The sequence below is a fragment of the Odocoileus virginianus genome, chromosome 11 (genome assembly GCF_023699985.2).
Source record: "Odocoileus virginianus isolate 20LAN1187 ecotype Illinois chromosome 11, Ovbor_1.2, whole genome shotgun sequence".
Lineage (NCBI taxonomy): Eukaryota > Metazoa > Chordata > Mammalia > Artiodactyla > Cervidae > Odocoileus > Odocoileus virginianus.
The window spans coordinates 37,586,393-37,605,866 of NC_069684.1; the positions used below are offsets into that span (position 1 = coordinate 37,586,393).

The window sequence follows — 19,474 nt, forward strand, 5'->3', positions numbered from 1 at the left end:
ATTGGCACAAAACAGGCAAGACAAGTACATGAAAGAAAGTATGAAAGCATGAGTCACTGGCCGCCGCTTACCCTCCTGGGTCGAGAAGCTAAAACTGCCTCAACCAAACGAGAAAGAGACCGAGGCCTTGTCCGGACCAATCGAAGCCCGTCCTCTGGGGGCCCGCCCCATTTCGAACCCTAGTACCTGGTCTCAGAATTGACCAATCAGCGTTGAATCCCGCCCCAATGTTGAAACTGCCGCTTCTGATGCGAAGTAACGCTCCCAGGAGCGTCCCGGCTCCGCCCCACGTCTGGCCAATCAGGGCGCCCGAATCAGGCTCCGCCCCCATTTGGTGACGCGTTGGGTGGGCCTGGCGGAACTCTAGGCAGCGCTGGATGCGGCAGGCAGCTTGATTCCCCGACTTCCCAGCGGTGAGTGCGGAAGTGGCGGGCCCCCGGGTTGGAGAGGAGTGGTTCGACGGATTGTTCCACGTGCAGTTCCACGGAGCGTCCGGGTCCCGCGATGGGAAAGAAGAGGGAGGCCGAGTCTCCCATTCCCGGGGGGGACGTCCCGCCCCTGCGTTCCGCTGCACTGCCGCTGCCCCAGTGTGTGTCTCTTTTGAACGTTGCCTTCCCGTCACCTTGGCGCAGCTTTGACTTTCCAGAGCGCCATCAGAGCCGGAGGTTTTCTCTCTTTAACGATATGAAAGAACGGAGGCCCAAAGTCTTTCAGTCAGATGGGGGCGGGAACCGGGATCAGGCTGTCTTCCCCACTTGTTTGCACTTCCCACCCCTGTACTCGCATCTCCACTGTCCTCCCTTCCCTGCGTGGGTGTATGTGAGAGGGCGGGTCTCTCTGCTTTAGCCCTTGCAGCCGGGCCTTGAGGAGGGGGCCCGGATATGGGTGGTCCACAGGTGAGGAGTCTGGGTGGAAGGACTGGGGTCAGGGCAGGGTTTCTGAGAGCAGGGTGTCTGACTGGACCCAGTGTTAGAAAAGGATCATGTGTAATTTCTAGTTGGAGGAATCTGGGCTTGGAGCTCAAGAGAGAAGATGAAGCCTCTTCCCCTAAGGGCAGAAATCTCTTCCAGAGACATCAGTGTGTCCTTGAGCCCAGATTCCTGGGGGGCCAAAGGGTGGAGAATGAGGAGGTGGCTTCCTAGGCCCCCCTCCACATTGTTTGGGGAAAGGTTGTCATAACCATGGACCCTGGAGCCAGATTTGGGTTCAAATCCTGGCTATGCCACCACAAGCAGTGTCACTTGGGGCTAGTATTTTAATTTCTCTGAACTTCTTCATTTGTTTAAAAAAACAGAGAAGGGAGGGCAGGAGAGGACGAGTCCCTTCAGAAATTTAATTTGTGTTGAATTTGAAAGTTATAATGTTTTACATTTGTAGACTTGCCCTAATTGTCCACTACAAATTAAGGTGTTGTTCAGTCGCTCATTCATGTCCAACTCTCTGTGACCCCATGGACTGCAGCACGCTAGGTTTTCCTGTCCTTCACCATCTCCCAAGGTTTGCTCAAACTCATGTCCATAGAGTCGGTAATGCCATCCAACCATCTTATCCTTCTCCTGCCTTCAGTCTTTCCAAGCATCAGGGCCTTTTCCAGTGAGTCGGCTCTTCGCATCAGGTGGCCAAAGTATTGGAGCTTCAGCATCAGTCCTTCCAATGAATATTCAGGGTTGATTTCTACAAATTAAACTACTCATAATTTCATAGTTGAGGTTGTTAAAGGGGAGAGATTAATCTCTTTTGACATGTCAGGAAACATGCTCTGGCTAGTTTAACAATAAGCATTTATTGAGTGCTCATTGTGTGTGCCAGGTATTATACTAAGGTTTTTGTTTTTGTTTTTGTTTTTTAGTTGGAGGCTAATTACTTTACAATATTGTAGTGGTTTTTGTCATACATTGACATGAATCAGCCATGGATATACATGTATTCCCCATCCCGATCCCCCCTCCCACCTCCCTCTCCACCCGATCCCTCTGGGTCTTCCCAGTGCACCAGGTCTGAGCACTTGTCTCATGCATCCAACCTGGGCTGGTGATCTGTTTCACCCTAGATAATATACATGTTTCGATGCTGTTCTCTTGAAACATCCCACCCTCGCCTTCTCCCACAGAGTCCAAAAGTCTGTTCTATACATCTGTGTCTCTTTTTCTGTTTTGCATATAGGGTTATCATTACCATCTTTATAAATTCCATATATATGTGTTAGTATACTGTAATGGTCTTTATCTTTCTGGCTTACTTCACTCTGTATAATGGTCTCCAGTTTCATCCATCTCATTAGAACTGATTCAAATGAATTCTTTTTAATGGCTGAGTAATATTCCATGGTGTATATGAACCACAGCTTCCTCATCCATTCGTCTGCTGATGGACATCTAGGTTGCTTCCATATCCTGTCTGTGATAAACAGTGCTGCGATGAACACTGGGGTGCACGTGTCTCTTTCAGATCTGGTTTCCTCGGTGTGTATGCCCAGAAGTGGGATTGCTAGGTCATATGGCAGTTCTATTTCCAGTTTTTTAAGAAATCTCCACACTGTTCTCCATAGCGGCTGTACTAGTTTGCATTCCCACCAACAGTGTAAGAGGGTTCCCTTTTTTCCACACCCTCTCCAGCATTTATTGCTTGTAGACTTTTGGATAGCAGCCATCCTGACTGGAGTGTAATGGTACCTCATTGTGGTTTTGATTTGCATTTCTCTGATAATGAGTGATGCTGAGCATCTTTTCATGTGTTTTTTAGCCATCTGTATGTCTTCCTTGGTTCTTTGGCCCATTTTTTGATTGGGTCATTTATTTTTCTGGAGTTGAGCTGGAGGAGTTGCTTGTATATTTTTGAGATTAATCCTAGGTTTTTTTTTTTTAATTAAAAAATATTTTAGCGGGTCTGACTGTGGCATCTTATTTCTCTGACCAGGGATCGAACCCATCCGTGCCCCCTTGCATTGGAAGTGTGGAGTCTTAACCACTGGACCACCAGATATAATATGCATTACCTCCTTTAGTCCTTACAACAGTTTTATGAGGTTGATGCCATTATCATCTGTTTGGCAGATGAGGAAACTGAGGCACAGAGAGGTTAATTAACTTGCCTGAGGTTTCCCAGTTAGGGAATATCAGAGTGGGGATTTGACTCTCTGGCTCTGAAGGGCAGCCTCCTCATTGCTGTCATGCTCTCTGTCTTGGCTTCAGGTAGGAGAACCCAGCCCCGAGGGCAGTCTGTGGTCCAGGAGTCAGTGACATCTGTTGGGGAAAGCCCAGGATGGTGGAGACCAGGGACCTAGTGCAGCTGCGGCAGCTCAACCTGGAGCTCCTGAGGCAACTGTGGGTCGGGCAGGATGCTGTGCGGCGGTCCGTGGCCAAGGCAGCCTCAGAGGTAAGCACCTTGGCCAAGTCCCTGGGGTGAGAGAGGGGCTGCCTAACCCTCAGGCCAGAATCAAGGCCTTCCAGGTCCTCTTACGCAGTGCGCCCATTTTACTGATGATGAGAAAACTGAGGCCCAGCATGGGAAGGTATGGCAGAGGCTGAGCAAGGATGAGGAGTTGGCCTTCATGCCTAATGCAGGCCAGCTGGGTGGATGGCTGCTGACCCAGCCTCTGTTCCAGTCAAGCCTGGGCTCAAGCAGCAGCCATGACTCAGAGATGCCATCATCCCAAGAGATGTCCTCAGTTTCCTCGAGAGCCTCCTGCCCACAAGATGCCCGCCCTGGTGACCCTTGTGATAGGTACTGGCCTGGCGAAGCCAGCTCTGGGATGAACACTCTCCCACCTGCCAAATGCCTACACCAGGAGTCCCCGGGCCCTCCGAGGCCCCATTCAGCTCCCTTACTGGCCATCTCAGACTCAAGTGACTCAGAGCTTTCAGCAGAGCTGGACAGTCCAGGAACCCAGGAGGCCCAGGCCCTGAGGTCCATCTTGGCTCAACAGGGCAAGTTGTCTAAGGTAATGTGGGAGAGTGGGGCAGCCATTGATGGGGCTTCCTCGAACCTCAATTTCCCCTCTGACAGATGCACTCACAGGCAACCTCCCTTCCAGGGTGAGAGGCTCTTGGGAGGTGCTATGAGTCGTGTCCTGCTTGGCCTGAGTGCTTGATAAGTTGTGGCCGTTAGTTTTTCAGAGAGCACTTTGGGAAGAAGGTGACCAGCCCCATTGTGCAGATGGGAAGACCGAGGTTCAGAGGACAGACTTGTTCACAGTCACACGTGGTGGGGGGAGTGGGGGGGTCAAACTCTTGTCCTCCAGCCCCCAAGTCCTCAGCTGGGCCCTGGGGCCTACGTCAGGGTGTAAGTTAAAAGACAGCCCCTTTCCTCCCATCAAGGTGGGGCCTCCTTTGGGCTGGGCCTGCTAGCACAACCTTGCCTCTCTTTGCCTCCCTCCTCAGCCAAGAGTGACCAACAAGGAGTCTCCAGTGCCTGAGAAGAGCTGGCGCCTGAGACCCTACCTGGGCTATGACTGGATTGCAGGTGTGGCCCTCCCTAGGGCCTAGAGATTGGGGGTGAGGGGCCCTAGCTTGCTTGTACACCTGCTTGAGCCCCCACCAGGTGGGAGAATCTTCAGTACCACGTCTTCTGCCTCGGCCGTTGGCACAGTGAAAAGCACAGAGACGGTGTTCGCCTAGTGTTTGTTGAATAAATGAGAGCTGCCTTATTTTTTTTGGCATTTATTGTGTGCCAGGCCCTGGGAAACTGTATATGTATCATCTCTTTACGTTTTCCCCGACTCCCCCAGCAACCTCAGTTGCCTCCTGGATGAATGGCCTCTGGCCTCTTTCCAACCCCATTATCATCCATTTTTGACTCAACAGCCAGAATGGATTTTGAAATCTGGGCATCGGATCATGTCATTCAGAATACTTGGCACTTAGTGTGTACGCTAAGTCACTTCAGTTGTGTCTCACTCTTTGCGGCCCCATGTAGCCCGCCAGGCTCCTCTGTGCATGGGATTCGCCAGGCAAGAATATTGGAATGGGTTGCCATGCCCTCCTCCAGGGGATCTTCCCAACCCAGTGATCAAATCCAGGTCTTTACGTCTCCTGCATTGGGCAGGTGGATTCTTTACCACTAGCACCACCTAGGAAGCTCGCACTTAGAGTAAAATCCAAAATCCTTATCTAGACTTCTGAGGTATGATCTGGCTCGGTGACATAACCTCTGACCATCTATCTTCTGACTCTTCGCTCCAGCCTCGTTGGCCTCCTTGCTGATCCTTGAACCAGCTGTGTGCTCATGGCCACCTGCCTTTGCACTTGCTGTTTGCTTTGCTTTGGCGGTGTTGTGCAGCACGCGGGATCTTAGTTCCCCAACCAGGGATTGAACCCATGCCCCCTGCATTGGAAGCATGGAGCCTTAACCACTGGACTGCTCTGCAAGTTCCTCTTCCCTTTGCTTTGAATGCACTTCCCCAGATTCACACCTGCTGGTTCCCTTTCATCACTGAGCACTCAGTTCAAATGGCAGGCGCCTTGCACGAGCACAAGGTCGTAGGACCACTGCCTCTGCATCCTTGCCTGTTGCATCAGCTACTGTTGTGTTCTTCATTCATTCATTCTCAGAAATCATCTTGTTTGCTTGTTTCTTGTCTGGCTCATGAGCTCCGTTGGAGCAAGGGCCTGGCTGTCTTTTCGTTGCTGTGTTCTGTGAACCTAGAATAGGGCCTGGCACACCACAGGTCCTTAGCCAACACTGGTTGAAGGAGTGAGTGGAGCTTGGGCTGTTGGATCCTCACTTTCATGAAGGAGGAAACTGACGCATGGAGAGGCTGAGTTCCTGCCAAGGCAGGGGCTCTGTGTGGCTGCTGGGCCCCTGTGGAGGTGGGGACATAGTCCCTGTCTGCCAGCTCACTGCCTTGCTTCTTGTCTCTGGGAAAGCGGAGGCGCCTGCCCGTTCCTGCCCTGTGTCCGTGTGCACCTCTCTCCTCCTTTCTGAGCCTGTCTGTGCATTTGTGTGCTTGGCCCCATTCCTTCTTGATTCCCAAAGCTCTTGCTTCCTGTAATTCTCTCCTGTCCTCCCTCCACCATGATTCTGCTCCGTCAGCATATGAACACTGGGAAGTATTAATGAGAACTGATTTCATGGAGCGCTTGTCCTGTGCTGGGCCCTGTCCCAAGAGCTTTCCTACCATTAACTTCTTGACTCTTCACAATCATCTGATCAGGTGGGTAGTATTACTGTCCCCATTGACAGATGAGAAGGCTGAGGGCCAAGAGACTGAAAAGCTTAGCAAAGTCTCACATCCGGTTGGGGTAAAGCTGGGAGTATTAATGAGAACTGATTAAGTCTGTGACTTCCCCTCCTGTTTCTAGTTAACACCCGTGTTCTCTGCTTTTCTTTATCATGAAACTTTAAAGGCCATCTTGATTCTCCATCTCCAGTTTCTCTCCCTGACTTTTTCTTAAAATCAGGCTTTAGTCCTTGACACCACCCCAGGTTAGCTGTGACCACTGTGTTACCAGCTCCCAGCTGAGTTCTCAGTCCACACACTTTTTGGCCCCTGAGTAGCATAGACACAGCGGCCACTCCCCCTTTCCTCCCTGAAGCTCTTTCTTCCCTTGGCTTCCAAAGCTGGGCACCCCCCTAGCTCTTCCCCACTTCCCTGGCAGCTCCATCCAGTTTCCTCTGCCAGATCTGCTTCCTTGTTCCAACCTCCAAACTCCCTAGGCCCCATCAGTGTTAAGACTCTCCTCACCCTCTTCTCACCCACTTAACCCATGCTGCTCCTCTGAATTCCAGACTTGTGTATCTGACTTTCTTCTCTGCCTGGCTCACTAGGTGTCCTGGACTAATCTCAGGTCCAAAATCAAGGTCCTGACTTCCACAGCTTTTGGTCCACCCTCCCGCAGTGTTTCCTATGTCTATTGGCGGCAGCTCTGTTCATGGTGCTAATGGCCATAATCTGGAGATCAGCCTTGATTTTTCCTCTCCTTTCCATACATACATCCTGGTAGCCCTGCCTTCAACATATTTCTAGAATTCACCGTCTTATCTCCACCAGGATGCCTGCAGTAGTCCCCTAACTGCTATGCCTGCTTCCTCTCACCTTGCTGCAGCAAGAAGAGGAGTACTCTAAAAGCACATGGCTGATGTGATCGTATCACTCCTTGTCCCCAAACCCATCAGCGGTTTCCCAGTCACATCTCCTCCACTCTCACCGCTCTGCCCATTTCACCTCCTGAGTGTAACTCCAGTGTACCAGCACACACCTGCCCCAGGGCCTTCGCATGTGCTCTTCTGTCTGCCTGGGATGTCCCCATGGCTCCCTCCCTCCCTCATCGGGTCTCTACTCAGGTGTCACGTCCTCAGGGAAGCTCCCTCTGGCCCCTCTGCCCTCCAAGCTCAGTTTCCTGACTCTCTTTCTCTCTTACTTCCTGATAGGTGTCACCTTTCCCCATTGTATCCCAGGTTTCTTTAGCGACTGGTTTGTGGCCACATTAGAATGTAAGCCTCAAAAGGGCGGGGGCTTTGTCTAGGTTGCTGTTCTTTCCCCAGCACATGAGACAGTGTCTGGCTTGTAGCAGGCACTCTATAGATACTTTTTGCACAGACGATTGGGTATGCATGTGTCTCGTGAGTTGAGGGACCCCTCCAGATCTGTACGTGACTCAGTGGCCTGGGGTGCCAGTGCTGAGCACCCCCTGAGTCTTGGCCACACAGCAGCTCCTTGTGCGTTGTCCCCCCAGGGTCCCTGGACAACACCTTTCCTGTCACCAGCAAGCCTGAGGCCTTCTTCTCGAAGCTGCAGAAGTTCCGGGAAGCCAACAAGGAGGAGTGTATTTGCAGTGACCCTGAGTAAGCAGGGGCAGGCACACAGTGGGCAGGGAGGCTCAGGCCGGCTTGCCCTCTCGCCCTGTCCTGCTCACCCTCTCGCCCTCACAGACCCCGGTTCCTAGGCCTGCAGGAAGGTGATGCTGTGGAGGGGAACCACGAATGTGAGTGTAAACACTTGGTTACCCCAGAGCCCAGCCAAGGCCTGGGGGCCTGGGGAGGCAGCTGAGTGTTGAGGACTCAGGCAGGGAGCCTGGTGTCCCAACAGGGGGTGGTGAGCCCTGGGTAGGGGGTGGGGGTGAGCTGAGGCCTGGCCTCATGGGGAGTGGGGCCAGCCCTGTGCACTCACTGCCAGCCTTCCCAGCTGCCTAGTTTCCCACATACCCCCCACCCCCTTCCTCTCCTCTCTGCATGTGGGTAATCTGAGGTGGGGGGGTTCCGGCTCAGTTACGTGAGCATCTGAGTCTATATTGTGGGTTTGTATGTGCAGCATACAGTGTTTGTATCCATGTATGTACCTGTGTGTGTGAGGCGTGTTCATGTGGACATACATGTGTGTGCACTGCGTGTATGTGATTACAAGTATAAACACACCGTATATGTCCACAAATGTGACTATATGTAGTAGTAGTGCTCTGTGTTTGCACAGATGACATTTTAATGTATGAAGATGCCAGCATGTGTGCACGTGTGTGTCATGCTTGAGTAGAAAGTGGTGCTCGGCGTGGTTCTGTGTGAGCACGTGTATGTGTGCACGCTTCGTGTACACGTGGGCAGGTCTGTGGATGTGGCCACTGGGGCTGTGCAGGGGTTGGTGGGCCTCTTGGAGTCCAGGGGGTCTAGGTTCCCCAGCTGAGGAGGGACTTCTGCTCCTCTCGGGTCTCACAGGTGTGTACTGTTACCGTGTCAACCGGCGCCTGTTTCTGGTACCTGCGGACCCTGGCACCCCCTGCTGCCTGTGCAGGAAGCCACGGGACCAGCGGGGTGCAGGGACCCTGGCGGAGCCAGTGCAGGTCAGGTGAGTGGCCCGAGTGGGCAGGACACCCATAGGAGTCACAGGGACAGCGGCAGAGGGGAGCAGAGCCTGGGTCCCGCGGTCTCGAGGGGGTACAGGTTGGGCCATTGCAGCCTGGAGAGACCTGCAGGAATGCCCGCACTGTCACCGCCCCCAGGGTGAGCCTCCCACTGTCCGTCCTGGATCCCCCACACCGGCACCGCATCCACCGGCGGAAGAGCTTTGATGCCTCTGACACGCTGGCGCTGCCACGGGTGAGGATGGGACTGGGGCTGCCTCCTGTCTGGCCCAGGTCCTCAGATGTGATCCTGAGGCCCAGAGAGGGCCAGGGACTGTCCTAGAGCCACACAGCGAGGCTGGGCTAATGGACCCCAGTCTCTGGAGTTCAGACTGGGCCACTCACATCACCTGTGCTGTACCTGTTTCCTGAGGGAGGCCAGGCTCCCCACCCACCCCCTGTCTGCCCATGAGCTGGCATAATGCAGAAGGGTCTGATTTCTCATGCTCTTGTGTGCTGTGTGCACAGTCCTCAGGGGGTTTATCTTGTGGGGTCAAGCAACAGAGAGTGCAGTGGTGGTGGTTTAGTCCGATACTTGCGACCCCATGGGCTGTAGCCTGCCAGGCTCCTCTGTCCATGGGATTCTCCAGGCAAGAATACTGGAGTGGGTTGCCATTTCCTCCTCCAGAGAGTGCAGGTCCTGCTGTTATTCCAGTTTACAGATGAGGAGACTGAGGCAGAGGGGAGGTGCCTTGTCTGTGGTCAGCCAGGTAGAACTTGGGGTCTTATACTTCCACAATGCCTCCCCCATAGAGCCACCCTTTGGGTCTCCTGGGTAGGACAGGGGTCAGTGGGGAACCCACTCATTCCCACTTGAGGCCGGGGATGCTGGGGTGGAAGTGAGGAGAAGGAGTACTGAGGAAAGTCAGCTTGCTCGTCTGTAAAATGGGTCCAGTGTACTGTCCTCAGGCTTATAGGGTGGGCGGGGGCCAGGTCCGTGAGTCAGTACTTGTCAGGGGCCTGGAGCAGAGCCTGGCACACAGGATGTGCCAGGTCCATCAGCGTCCATGGCCTTCCCTCCGCCCATCTGTAGTCTGGGTCCTCAGGATTAGGAAAGGGAGGCCTGGGGGAACAGTGGTGGACACAGACCTCTGCCCTGGGGGAGCCTCAGTCGTGGGGGACACTGTGATTGTTTGGGGGGGGTCCCTTCACCTTCATGGGGGACACACCCCTGTCCTAGAGGAGACTGCCAGTCCCGGAGGATAGTGCAGCCCCTCCCTGGGTTTGCCTGGTTAGTGGGGAGCCCAGCCCCCAGCCAGGTGCCTTAAACCCTTGCTCCCCACAGCACTGCCTGCTGGGCTGGGACATTATCCCTCCGAAGTCAGAGGAAAGCTCAGCCCCCAAGAGCCTGGACCTCTGGTCCAGTGTCTCCCCTGAGGCGCACCATCAGAAGCTATCAGCCACCGGCTCTCCTAACCTGGTATGTCCAGGGTGCCCTGGGAGGGGCAGACACCTTGGAGCAGCGTGGGGACTGCAGAGTCTCTGGGGGAGGGATTGGGGTTTGGGGGGTCAGAACCTGGAAGTCTCTCTCTGTGGGCTCCCATCTCCCTGGCCCTGACCCCCGGCACCTCTCCAGTCTCTATTGCTCCCCACTGGCTACCCCGCCATGCCCTGGAAGCTGACCCCAACTCTGAGATCCAGAAGGGGATGAGGCTGGATGTGGGGGGACCCATCCCAAAGAGGCCACCTCTGACATCTTTCTCTTCATTCCCTAGGCTGTGCCAATGCGGGTCCCACTCCCCACCCCGATCTGGTCAGAGCCCTCCTGCGTGCCTCGGCCCCGCTCACCCCAGCCGAAGCCCTGAGGACTGGCCAGTTGGAGGTGAGCGGTGCTCCTGCCATCGTTTCAGCTTCTTCCCTCTGGCAGGGGTGCCCACGAGAGGGGAGCCTTGCCCAGCCTTCGCTGGAGGTGGACTCAGGCCCCACCTTCCTTCCTAGGCTGGGCCAGTGGGTGGGCTCCGGCCTGTCTCCTTCCTGGGGACACAGAAGGGGACCCTGGGGTTGGGGTGAGGGGATTCTGTGACACGTTTGTAAGTAAAGCTCAGTGCTCCCTGCAGCCCAGATTCCCACATGTGCCGGGTCTGTCCTGCCGATGCCCTCAGAGCCTTGGAGGTGCCCTGGCCTCAACCTGGCCCTCCTCATTTGGGGAAGGACGCCTCTTGACAGCGTGCGCTGGGTGGGGTGGATCCAGCACTGAGTGTGGCCCTTTTGGGGGTGAGGGTCCCCAAAGCAGGCTGGGGTCAAGGTCAGCATTAAAAGGCCCCCTCAGCAAGGGGCTTGGGGTCTCAGGTCAGCCCCTGTAGATGAGGCTGAAGCTGTGACAGTGGGGAGTGAATGAGCCCTTCCCCTCTTGACCCCTGACACCGGGGTCCAGTGATAAAGGGATAAAGTTCCTGGGTCCAGTGGCTCCTTTATTTCCATCTCAAGCCCAATCCTAGAAACCAGGGATGAGTCAGAGCCCCAGCAGGGACACCTGGGGAAACAAAAGACCAGGAGGGTTCAAGTGCTCACCGCTGCCCTCCTGAATTAGTAAGCAGCACCTGTCTTTCCCCCATATGTTGAATAATAGGAACTTTCTAATTTGTAGGATAAAAATGGAACAATTGGGGAACCTAGGCCCAGGGAAGGCATGTGCTTTTTCTGAGGTTTCTAGCTTAGAGGGGTGGAACTAGGGCTGTGGTCTGTGGCTCCCACCTGGATCTTGTGAAGCTGAGAAAACCTTTCCCCGTCAGTCACAACACATGTATTAGGATAAGTGAGGTTATGCCACAGCAACAAATTAATTCCCAGATTACAGTGGTCTGACATACTTATTTCTTGCTGACTTGCTCACACTACCTGTTCATCGTGGGTCACAATGGGGCCACTATTTTGACATTGTCTTTCGGGGACCCAGGCCAATGGTGGCTCCACCGGTGGCTTCAGCCCAGAAATGACACAGGTCAGTTCTGCTTGTGGTACATTGGACAGAACTAGTTACGTGGAGTCAGGACATGAAGGGGTGCATGGTATACTGGGTGAGTGTTACTGTCCTCCACGTCATGACTTCACCAGCTCTATCCCTGCAAGACAGACACACAGACCTCCCAGGCCACTGGCAACAATAACAGGCAATGCAAACTCTCGCCTGAGTCTTCCCTCACTCCATCTGGAGTTCCAACCTCCAGTGCTTCCATAGACAGGCAGGTAAGGTGACTGGGAGTGGTGGGCACAGGGCTACCTGGCCATCACATATCCCTTCCAGAGACTTTCAAGTCCAAATGCTTCTGTGATCATGCATACGTGTCTGTGGGCACTTTGAGCAGCAGGTCATGGTTTGCCACTTGATTCCAGTACCTGAAGAAACGAAGTCTCTCCCACACGTAATTTTTTTAAATCAATTTTTTAAAAATTTATTTTCAGTTGTATAAAACGTAACATAACAGGAACTTCCCTGGTGGTCCGTGTGTGTGTGCTAAGTCACTTCAGTTGTGTCTGACTTTGCGACCCCATGGACTGTAGCCCACCAGGCTCCTCTGTCCTTGGGAATTCTCCAGGCAAGAATACTGGAGTGGGTTGCCATGCCCTCCTCCAGGGGATCTTCCCAACCTGGGGGTCAAACCCGCATCTCTTATGTCTCTTGATTGGCAGATGGGTTCTTTACCACTAGCGCCACATGGGAAGCCCCTCTGGTGGTCTAGTGGATAAGAATCTACCTGTTAATACCGGGGTCATTGTTCAGTCCCTGCTCCTGGAAGATTCCACATGCCTTGGAGCAATTAAATCCATGTACCACAACTACTGAGCCTATACTCTAGAGCCTGGGAGCTGCAACTACTGAATCTGGCCCACCATAGAGCCCATGCCATGCAACAAGAGAAGCCACTGCAAGGAGGAGCCTGAGCACCGCAACAAAGAGCAGCCCCCACTTGCCACAACTAGGGAAAGCTGCATGCAGCAACAAAAATCTACTGCAGCCAAAAAAACCCAAGACACAGATTACCACTTTTATATGTGCAATTCAGTGGCCCTAACGTCCATTTACATTTTTGCAACTTTCAGCACCAACCATCCCCAGAATTTTTTTCTTCTTGCAAAACCAGAAAGAGAAAGCAAAAGTGTTAGTTGCTCAGTTGTGTCTGACTCTTTGTGACCCCATGGATTGTAGCCCGCCAGGCTCCTCTGTACATGGAATTCTCCAGGCAAGAATACTGGAGTGGGGTGCCATTCCCTTCTCCAGGGGATTTTCCTTACCCAGGGAATGAACCCAGGTCTCCTGCACTGCAGGCAGATTCTCTATCATCTGAGCAGAGCTCCAATTAAACACTCATTCTCCATCCCCGCCTGCCAGCTTCTGGCAACCATCATTCTTTTGCATCTCTCTGAATTGACTAGGTTACCTCGTCCAAGTGGAATCATGCAGTATTTGTCTTTTTGTTCCTTTTCTGGCTTCTTTGATTTAGCATAGTGTTCTTGAGGTTTATGTTGTAAAGTGTCAGAATTTCCTGCCTTTTTTTTTTTTTATTTTATTTTTTTTTTTTTTTAAATTTTTATTAGTTGGAGGCTAATTACTTTACATCATTACAGTAGTTTTTGTTATACATTGATATGAATTAGCCATGGATTTACATGTATTCCCCATCCCAGTCCCCCCTCCCACCTCCCTCTCCACCCGATCCCTCTGGGTCTTCCCAGTGCACCAGGCCCGAGCACTTGTCTCATGTCCCCAACCTGAGCTGGTTATCCGTTTCACCCTAGATAATATACATGTTTCAATGCTGTTCTCCTGAAACATCCCACCCTCTCCTTCTCCCAGAGTCCACAAGTCTGTTCCATACATCTGAGTCTCTTTTTCTGTTTTGCATATAGGGTTATCGTTACCATCTTTCTAAAGTCCATATATATGTGTTAGTATACTGTAATGGTCTTTATCTTTCTGGCTTACTTCGCTCTGTATAATGGGCTCCAGTTTCATCCATCTCATTAGAACTGATTCAAATGAATTCTTTTTAATGGCTGAGTAGTATTCCATGGTGTATATGTACCACAGCTTCCTCATCCATTCGTCTGCTGATGGGCATCTGGGTTGCTTCCATGTCCTGGCTATTATAAACAGTGCTGCGATGAACATTGGGGTGCATGTGGCTCTTTCAGATCTGGTTTCCTTGGTGTGTATGCCCAGAAGTGGGATTGCTGGGTCATATGGCAGTTCTATTTCCAGCTTTTTAAGAAATCTCCACACTGTTTTCCATAGTGGCTGTACTAATTTGCATTCCCACCAACAGTGTAAGAGGGTTCCCTTTTCTCCACACCCTCTCCAGCATTTATTGCTTGTAGACTTTTGGATAGCAGCCATCCTGACTGGCATGTAATGGTACCTCATTGTGGTTTTGATTTGCATTTCTCTGATAATGAGTGATGTTGAGCATCTTTTCATGTGTTTGTTAGCCATCTGTATGTCTTCCTTGGAGAAATGTCTGTTTAGTTCTTTGGCCCATTTTTTGATTGGGTCATTTATTTTTCTGGAGTTGAGCTGGAGGAGTTGCTTGTATATTTTTGAGATTAATCCTTTGTCTGTTGCTTCGTTTGCTATTATTTTCTCCCAATCTGAGGGCTGTCTTTTCACCTTGCTTATAGTTTCCTTTGTTGTGCAAAAGCTTTTAAGTTTCATTAGGTCCCATTTGTTTATTTTTGCTTTTATTTCTGAAATTCTGGGATGTGGGTCATAGAGGATCCTGCTGTGATTTATGTCGGAGAGTGTTTTGCCTATGTTCTCCTCTAGGAGTCTTATAGTTTCTGGTCTTACATTTAGATCTTTAATCCATTTTGAGTTTATTTTTGTGTATGGTGTTAGAAAGTGTTCTAGTTTCATTCTTTTACAGGTGGTTGACCAGTTTTCCCAGCACCACTTGTTAAAGAGGTTATCTTTTTTCCATTGTATATCCTTGCCTCCTTTGTCAAAGATATTCCTGCCTTTTTTAAGACTGCAAAGTATTTTGTTGTATGGATGGACCACATCTTGTTTATCCATCCATCTACTGATGTACCTTTGAGTCACTTCCACCTTTTGTTATTGTATATAATGCTGTTGTGAACATGAGTGTGCAAATGTCTCTCTGAATCCCTGCTTTCAATTCTTTAGGGTATAAACCTAGAAGAGGAATTGCTGGATCGTAGGATCATTCTGTGTTTAATCTTTTGAGGACCTGCTATACTGTTTTCAGAGGAGCTGCTACACCATTTTCCATTCCCACTGGCAGTGCATAAGGGTTCCAGTTTCTCCACATCCTAACAGTTATTTTCTGCCCTTTTTTTTTTTTTTATAATAGCCATCCCAATGGGTGTGACGTATCTTGTTTATTGTAGTTTTGATCGCATTTCCCTGATGATGGTTAGTGATGGTGAGCTTAGAGGCCATTTGTCTATCTTATTTGGAGAAATGCCTATTTAAGTCCTTTGCCCAGTTTTGAGTTGGATTGGTTTTTTTGTTGTTGTTCTTGTTTTCCCACATGTGATTTTAATTCAAGAAAGCCTGTGGGACTTCCATGGTGGTGGAGAATCCACTTTGGTCGGGGAACTAAGATCCCACATGCCAAGGGCTAACCAAGCCCAACAACTGCAACTGCTGAGCCCGAAGGGTGCAATGAAAAGATTCTGCATGATGCAATAAAGATCCTGTGTGCCACAACTAAGACACAACGCAGCCAAATAAATAAGCAAATCATAATTAAAAAAAAAATTAAGCACACGCTTAGACATATATGCCACCTAGTGAAACCCAGAGTTAGACATTAGAGTGAGGCAAGTAAGATACTCATCTGGTGCAAAAGTAAGAAAGGGCCAGAAAATTCAGTAATCAAAATAAATCATATTTAAAAAGAATAGAGAGCCTGTGGGAGTCAGTGGTTTTGTTAGAAATACTTTGGCCAGAGGGAGAAGAGAATCTGGAAACCTTCTGTCAAACAGAATGACAACATAGACAGCTGAAATCACCTTCTAAGTTTAGCCAACCCAGAAGAGCAACAGCTTGAATGAGATAGAAATATTTCTCTCCCATAAAAGTCCAGACTGCAATGCTAGGCCGTTAAGTCATCAGGGCCAGTGGTTTCTCTGGAAGGACCATTCCTTTGAACATTTAGAAGGTTTCTGGCTTCTGTCTTGCCCACGAAGCCGCTCCAGATCAACTCTGAATGAGCAGGCTGGGGAACAGGCTTTTTCAAACCTGAGGGACCCCAAAGATGAAGATCACAGGGAGAGAGGCCCTGCACAGAGCATCACGTCTCCAACTCTGCCTCACTCACCTGCACCCCACCACAGTCACTTCTGTCCTCCCAGGAACAGGCAAGCCATTCCTGATTCTTCCAGGCTGTCCCTCCCTCCCTAGGGGATGTCCAGATCCCTTCTTGTCCCCCTTCCTCCACCCCTGCCAGGTGTGCATCTCAGCTGGAGAGTCTCTTCTTTCACGAGGGCCTTCCCTGAACCCCCGGACCCCCAGATGCATCCGCCCCATCATACACTGTGCTTCCCTGTACTCCTCCATCCCAGCCCTTGTATGTTTTCCTTTTTTTAATTTTTTTTGGCCATGCTGTGATGTACAGCATGCAGGATTTTAGTTCCCCGACTGGGGATCGAAGTCATGCCCCCTGCCATGGAAGCATGGAGTCCTAACCCCTGGACTGCCAAGGAAGTCCCCTTTATATGTTATTAAATTACTACTCATGAGGTTCATTGCTTGTGTCTCCCTTTCCCCTGCTAGAATTTAAGCAGAGGTGGTATTTTCCTCTTAGTTGGAACTTTTTTTTTCCCTCCTGTTTTCTCAAAGCTAGTGACTAAACTGTATTTCAGGACCTGGCTTTTCCCTCTAGCCTGATCTCCCATTTACATCATGAAGGTGACGGGAGAGGAGAGGAGTTGTGTACTCAGTTGTGTCTGATTCTTTGTGACCCCATGGACTGTAGCTGCCAGGATCCTCTGTCCATGGGATTTCCCAGGCAGGGGTACTGGAGTGGGTTTCCATTTCCTTCTCCAGGGGATCTTCCTGACCCAGGAATCAAACCCAGGTGTCCTGGATTGGCAGGCAGATTCTTTACCACTGAACCACATGGAAAGTCCCTAAAGGCAATGGGAAGGATGCTTTCATTTCTCCAAACCAAAGGACTCTTGTGGTTGGACACCTTACATGCTTAATAATAGTGTCATTGTTTGTTGGCATAAATCCCAAAGGAAAAAAGCAAGATCATCTTTTCTGTTGTTGTTTAGTTGCTCAGTCATGTCCAACTCTTTGTGACCCCATGGACTGCAGCACGCCAGGCTTCCCTGTCCTTCACTGTCTCTTGGAGTTTGCTCAGACTAACGTCCATTGAGTTGATGATGCTGTTGTGAAGGTTCTAGGCCCCACATAGGGTTTCAAAGTCACCTCTGCTTCCCCCTTTTCTGTCTCACATCCCTCCCAGGTGAGGCTCCAGCCCTGCTGAAGCTTTTTTCTGGCTCTTAAACCTGTTGGCTTGTCCTGGGCCTTCATCCACCCTATTCTGTTCTGTCTGCTCAAAGCTCTCTCTATCCCCCAAACTCCTACTCGGGCCTCAGCTTCCAGGTCCGCTCCTCAGCCCTTCCCTGACCCCACGGGATTGGCCGAGGCACCTGAGTCAGGTCCCACCTCCGCATCCCCATCCTGTCCCATTACGCTCAACTGTCAAGTTCCTCGAGGGCAGGAACAGGGCCTGCCTTGTTTTCAGCTCCCCCCTAGCTTGGTATGTGGCATATGACGGGCATGCAGTAAATAGGTGTTTGATGAATGAGTGGATGAGTCCCCAGGTCTTAGGAAGATGGAGGCCATGCAGCACAGGGCCGTGGAGAGTGTCCCAGGAACGTGGCTCCAGGGGTGCTCAGTTGCTTCTATAACTGCTCCTGATTTTCTGCATGCCGTGTTGTCCTATGTCTCAGGCAGACTGTCATAGGTCTTGCTTAGCACCACCCCTACCCAGCCCTGTAGGGTATCTGACCTCCTGGATGAGAGGTAGGGAATGACTGGGAACAGCTGTGACATATTCCTCAACCACTAGTAGCCATGCGTCCCAGGCTCTTGGTGAGAAGATTAGGGAATGTGTGGAAACAAATGAGCCCCAGCTGGCTCCCCAAGGGAGCCTTCCAACTTCCCAAAGAACAGAAACATCTCCTGGTTGCCTTGGAGGAGATGGTTCTCCTTAATGGGGTGAGAGACCAGTTCTGCTTCTCCAGCCTTGTGAAGGTGGACCATTCATGGCCCAAGAAACATAAAGCACAGGATTTTCCAGGATCATTTCTCCAGGTGCCTTTTGAGCATAGCATCCTGACGTTCTGAGGATGTACATTTTATTGCAGCCAAAGTTCCTACTTTGCTTGCCCCAGTCTTGTGAGTCAGACCTTGTCCAACCGGGGAGCTGCACTGAAAGACTGACTTGGAGAAGGGCACAAGAGCATGGCTTCAAAGAGACTGGGATTCAGACAGCCCATCTCCCATTTGGGACATCTGAGTTGGAATGGAAAAAGTAAAACCATGTCTATTTGCAGATTTATAGAATATATATAGAAAACCCTTAAGCCTCCACAAAAAGGCTGTTTGAACTATGAACAACTTCAGTAAAGCTGAAGGATAGAAAATCCTGCTTCCTAACTGTGTGAAAAACCTAGACAGCATATTACAAAGCAAAGACATCACTTTGCCGACAAAGGTCCATCTAGTCAATGCTATGGTTTTTCCAGTAGTCATGTGCAGATGTGAGAGTTGGACCATAAAGAAAGCTGAATGCCAAAGAATTGATGCTTTTGAACTGTGGTGTTAGAGAGGCTCTTGAGAGTCCCTTGGATTGCAAGGAGATCAAACCAGTAAATCCTAAAGGAAATCAGTCCTGAATATTCATTGGAAGGACTGATGCTGAAGCTGAAACTCTGATACTTTGGCCACCTGATGCAAAGAACTGACTCATTGGAATAGACCCTGATGCTGGGAAAGATTGAAGGCAGGAGAAGGGGACGACAGAGGATGAGATGATTGGATGGCATCACTGACTCAATGGACATGGATTTGAGCAAGCTCTGGGAGTTGGTGATGGACAGGGAAGCCTGGTGTGCTGCAGTCCATGGTGTCACGAAGAGTCAGACATGACTGAGTGATGGAATAACGAGCGTGTGCCTTTGGGCACTTCACCTCACCTCTGGCTCATTTCAGCATGCGTACAGGATGATAGTCCCAGGGAGAGAGAGGGACAGGAGATTAGACATGCGGAGGGTTGCCCATGGGCTGGCCCAAGAACAGGGTGATAAGACTCATGATTGTCATCAGCTCTTCCTGTCGTCCCCCCCCCCCAACCCTGTCAGGAGACCAACATCATTCTAATGGGCACAGGGGCCTGCCCTCTCTGAATTCACTCGATTGGGCTCACCCCTTCCCCTGGGAGGTTAGAAGGAATCAGGAATAAAGTATCAAGTTGGTTGATTGAAAGACTGTCTCTTCCCTCTGCTTCTTCCTTCTGGGCTCAGAGCACGTGCAGCGAATGTGCCGGTGGTCAGCTCTCCAGGTTGAGGGTTTTGCCCACAGGGAGGCGGATGGCTTAAGTCAGCTGTGGGGCTGTGGCGACCAGCGCCCTGCCCGTGGCTGACACCCCAGGGTGTGACGGTGGTGGGCT

General features: G+C 51.0%; 1 protein-coding gene across 14 annotated transcripts in view; it reads left to right on the forward strand.

Moving 5' to 3' along the window:
* The first annotated feature begins 314 nt into the window (after positions 1 to 314).
* Positions 315 to 19,474, forward strand: part of MIIP (migration and invasion inhibitory protein) — a 34,809-nt gene continuing 15,649 nt past the window's right edge. For 4 of the 14 annotated variants that reach the window (XM_070474304.1, XM_070474306.1, XM_070474305.1 and 1 more), the window contains exons 1-10: positions 315 to 413; positions 3,192 to 3,375; positions 3,605 to 3,940; positions 4,380 to 4,461; positions 7,674 to 7,782; positions 7,870 to 7,922; positions 8,647 to 8,776; positions 8,931 to 9,027; positions 10,117 to 10,251; positions 10,547 to 10,653. In XM_070474304.1, coding sequence (XP_070330405.1) covers positions 3,262 to 3,375; positions 3,605 to 3,940; positions 4,380 to 4,461; positions 7,674 to 7,782; positions 7,870 to 7,922; positions 8,647 to 8,776; positions 8,931 to 9,027; positions 10,117 to 10,251; positions 10,547 to 10,636 — 1,146 coding nt within the window. In that variant the 5' untranslated portion in view covers positions 315 to 413; positions 3,192 to 3,261 and the 3' untranslated portion in view covers positions 10,637 to 10,653. The other 10 variants (XM_070474301.1, XM_070474298.1, XM_020896632.2 and 7 more) reach the window with 7 other exon arrangements.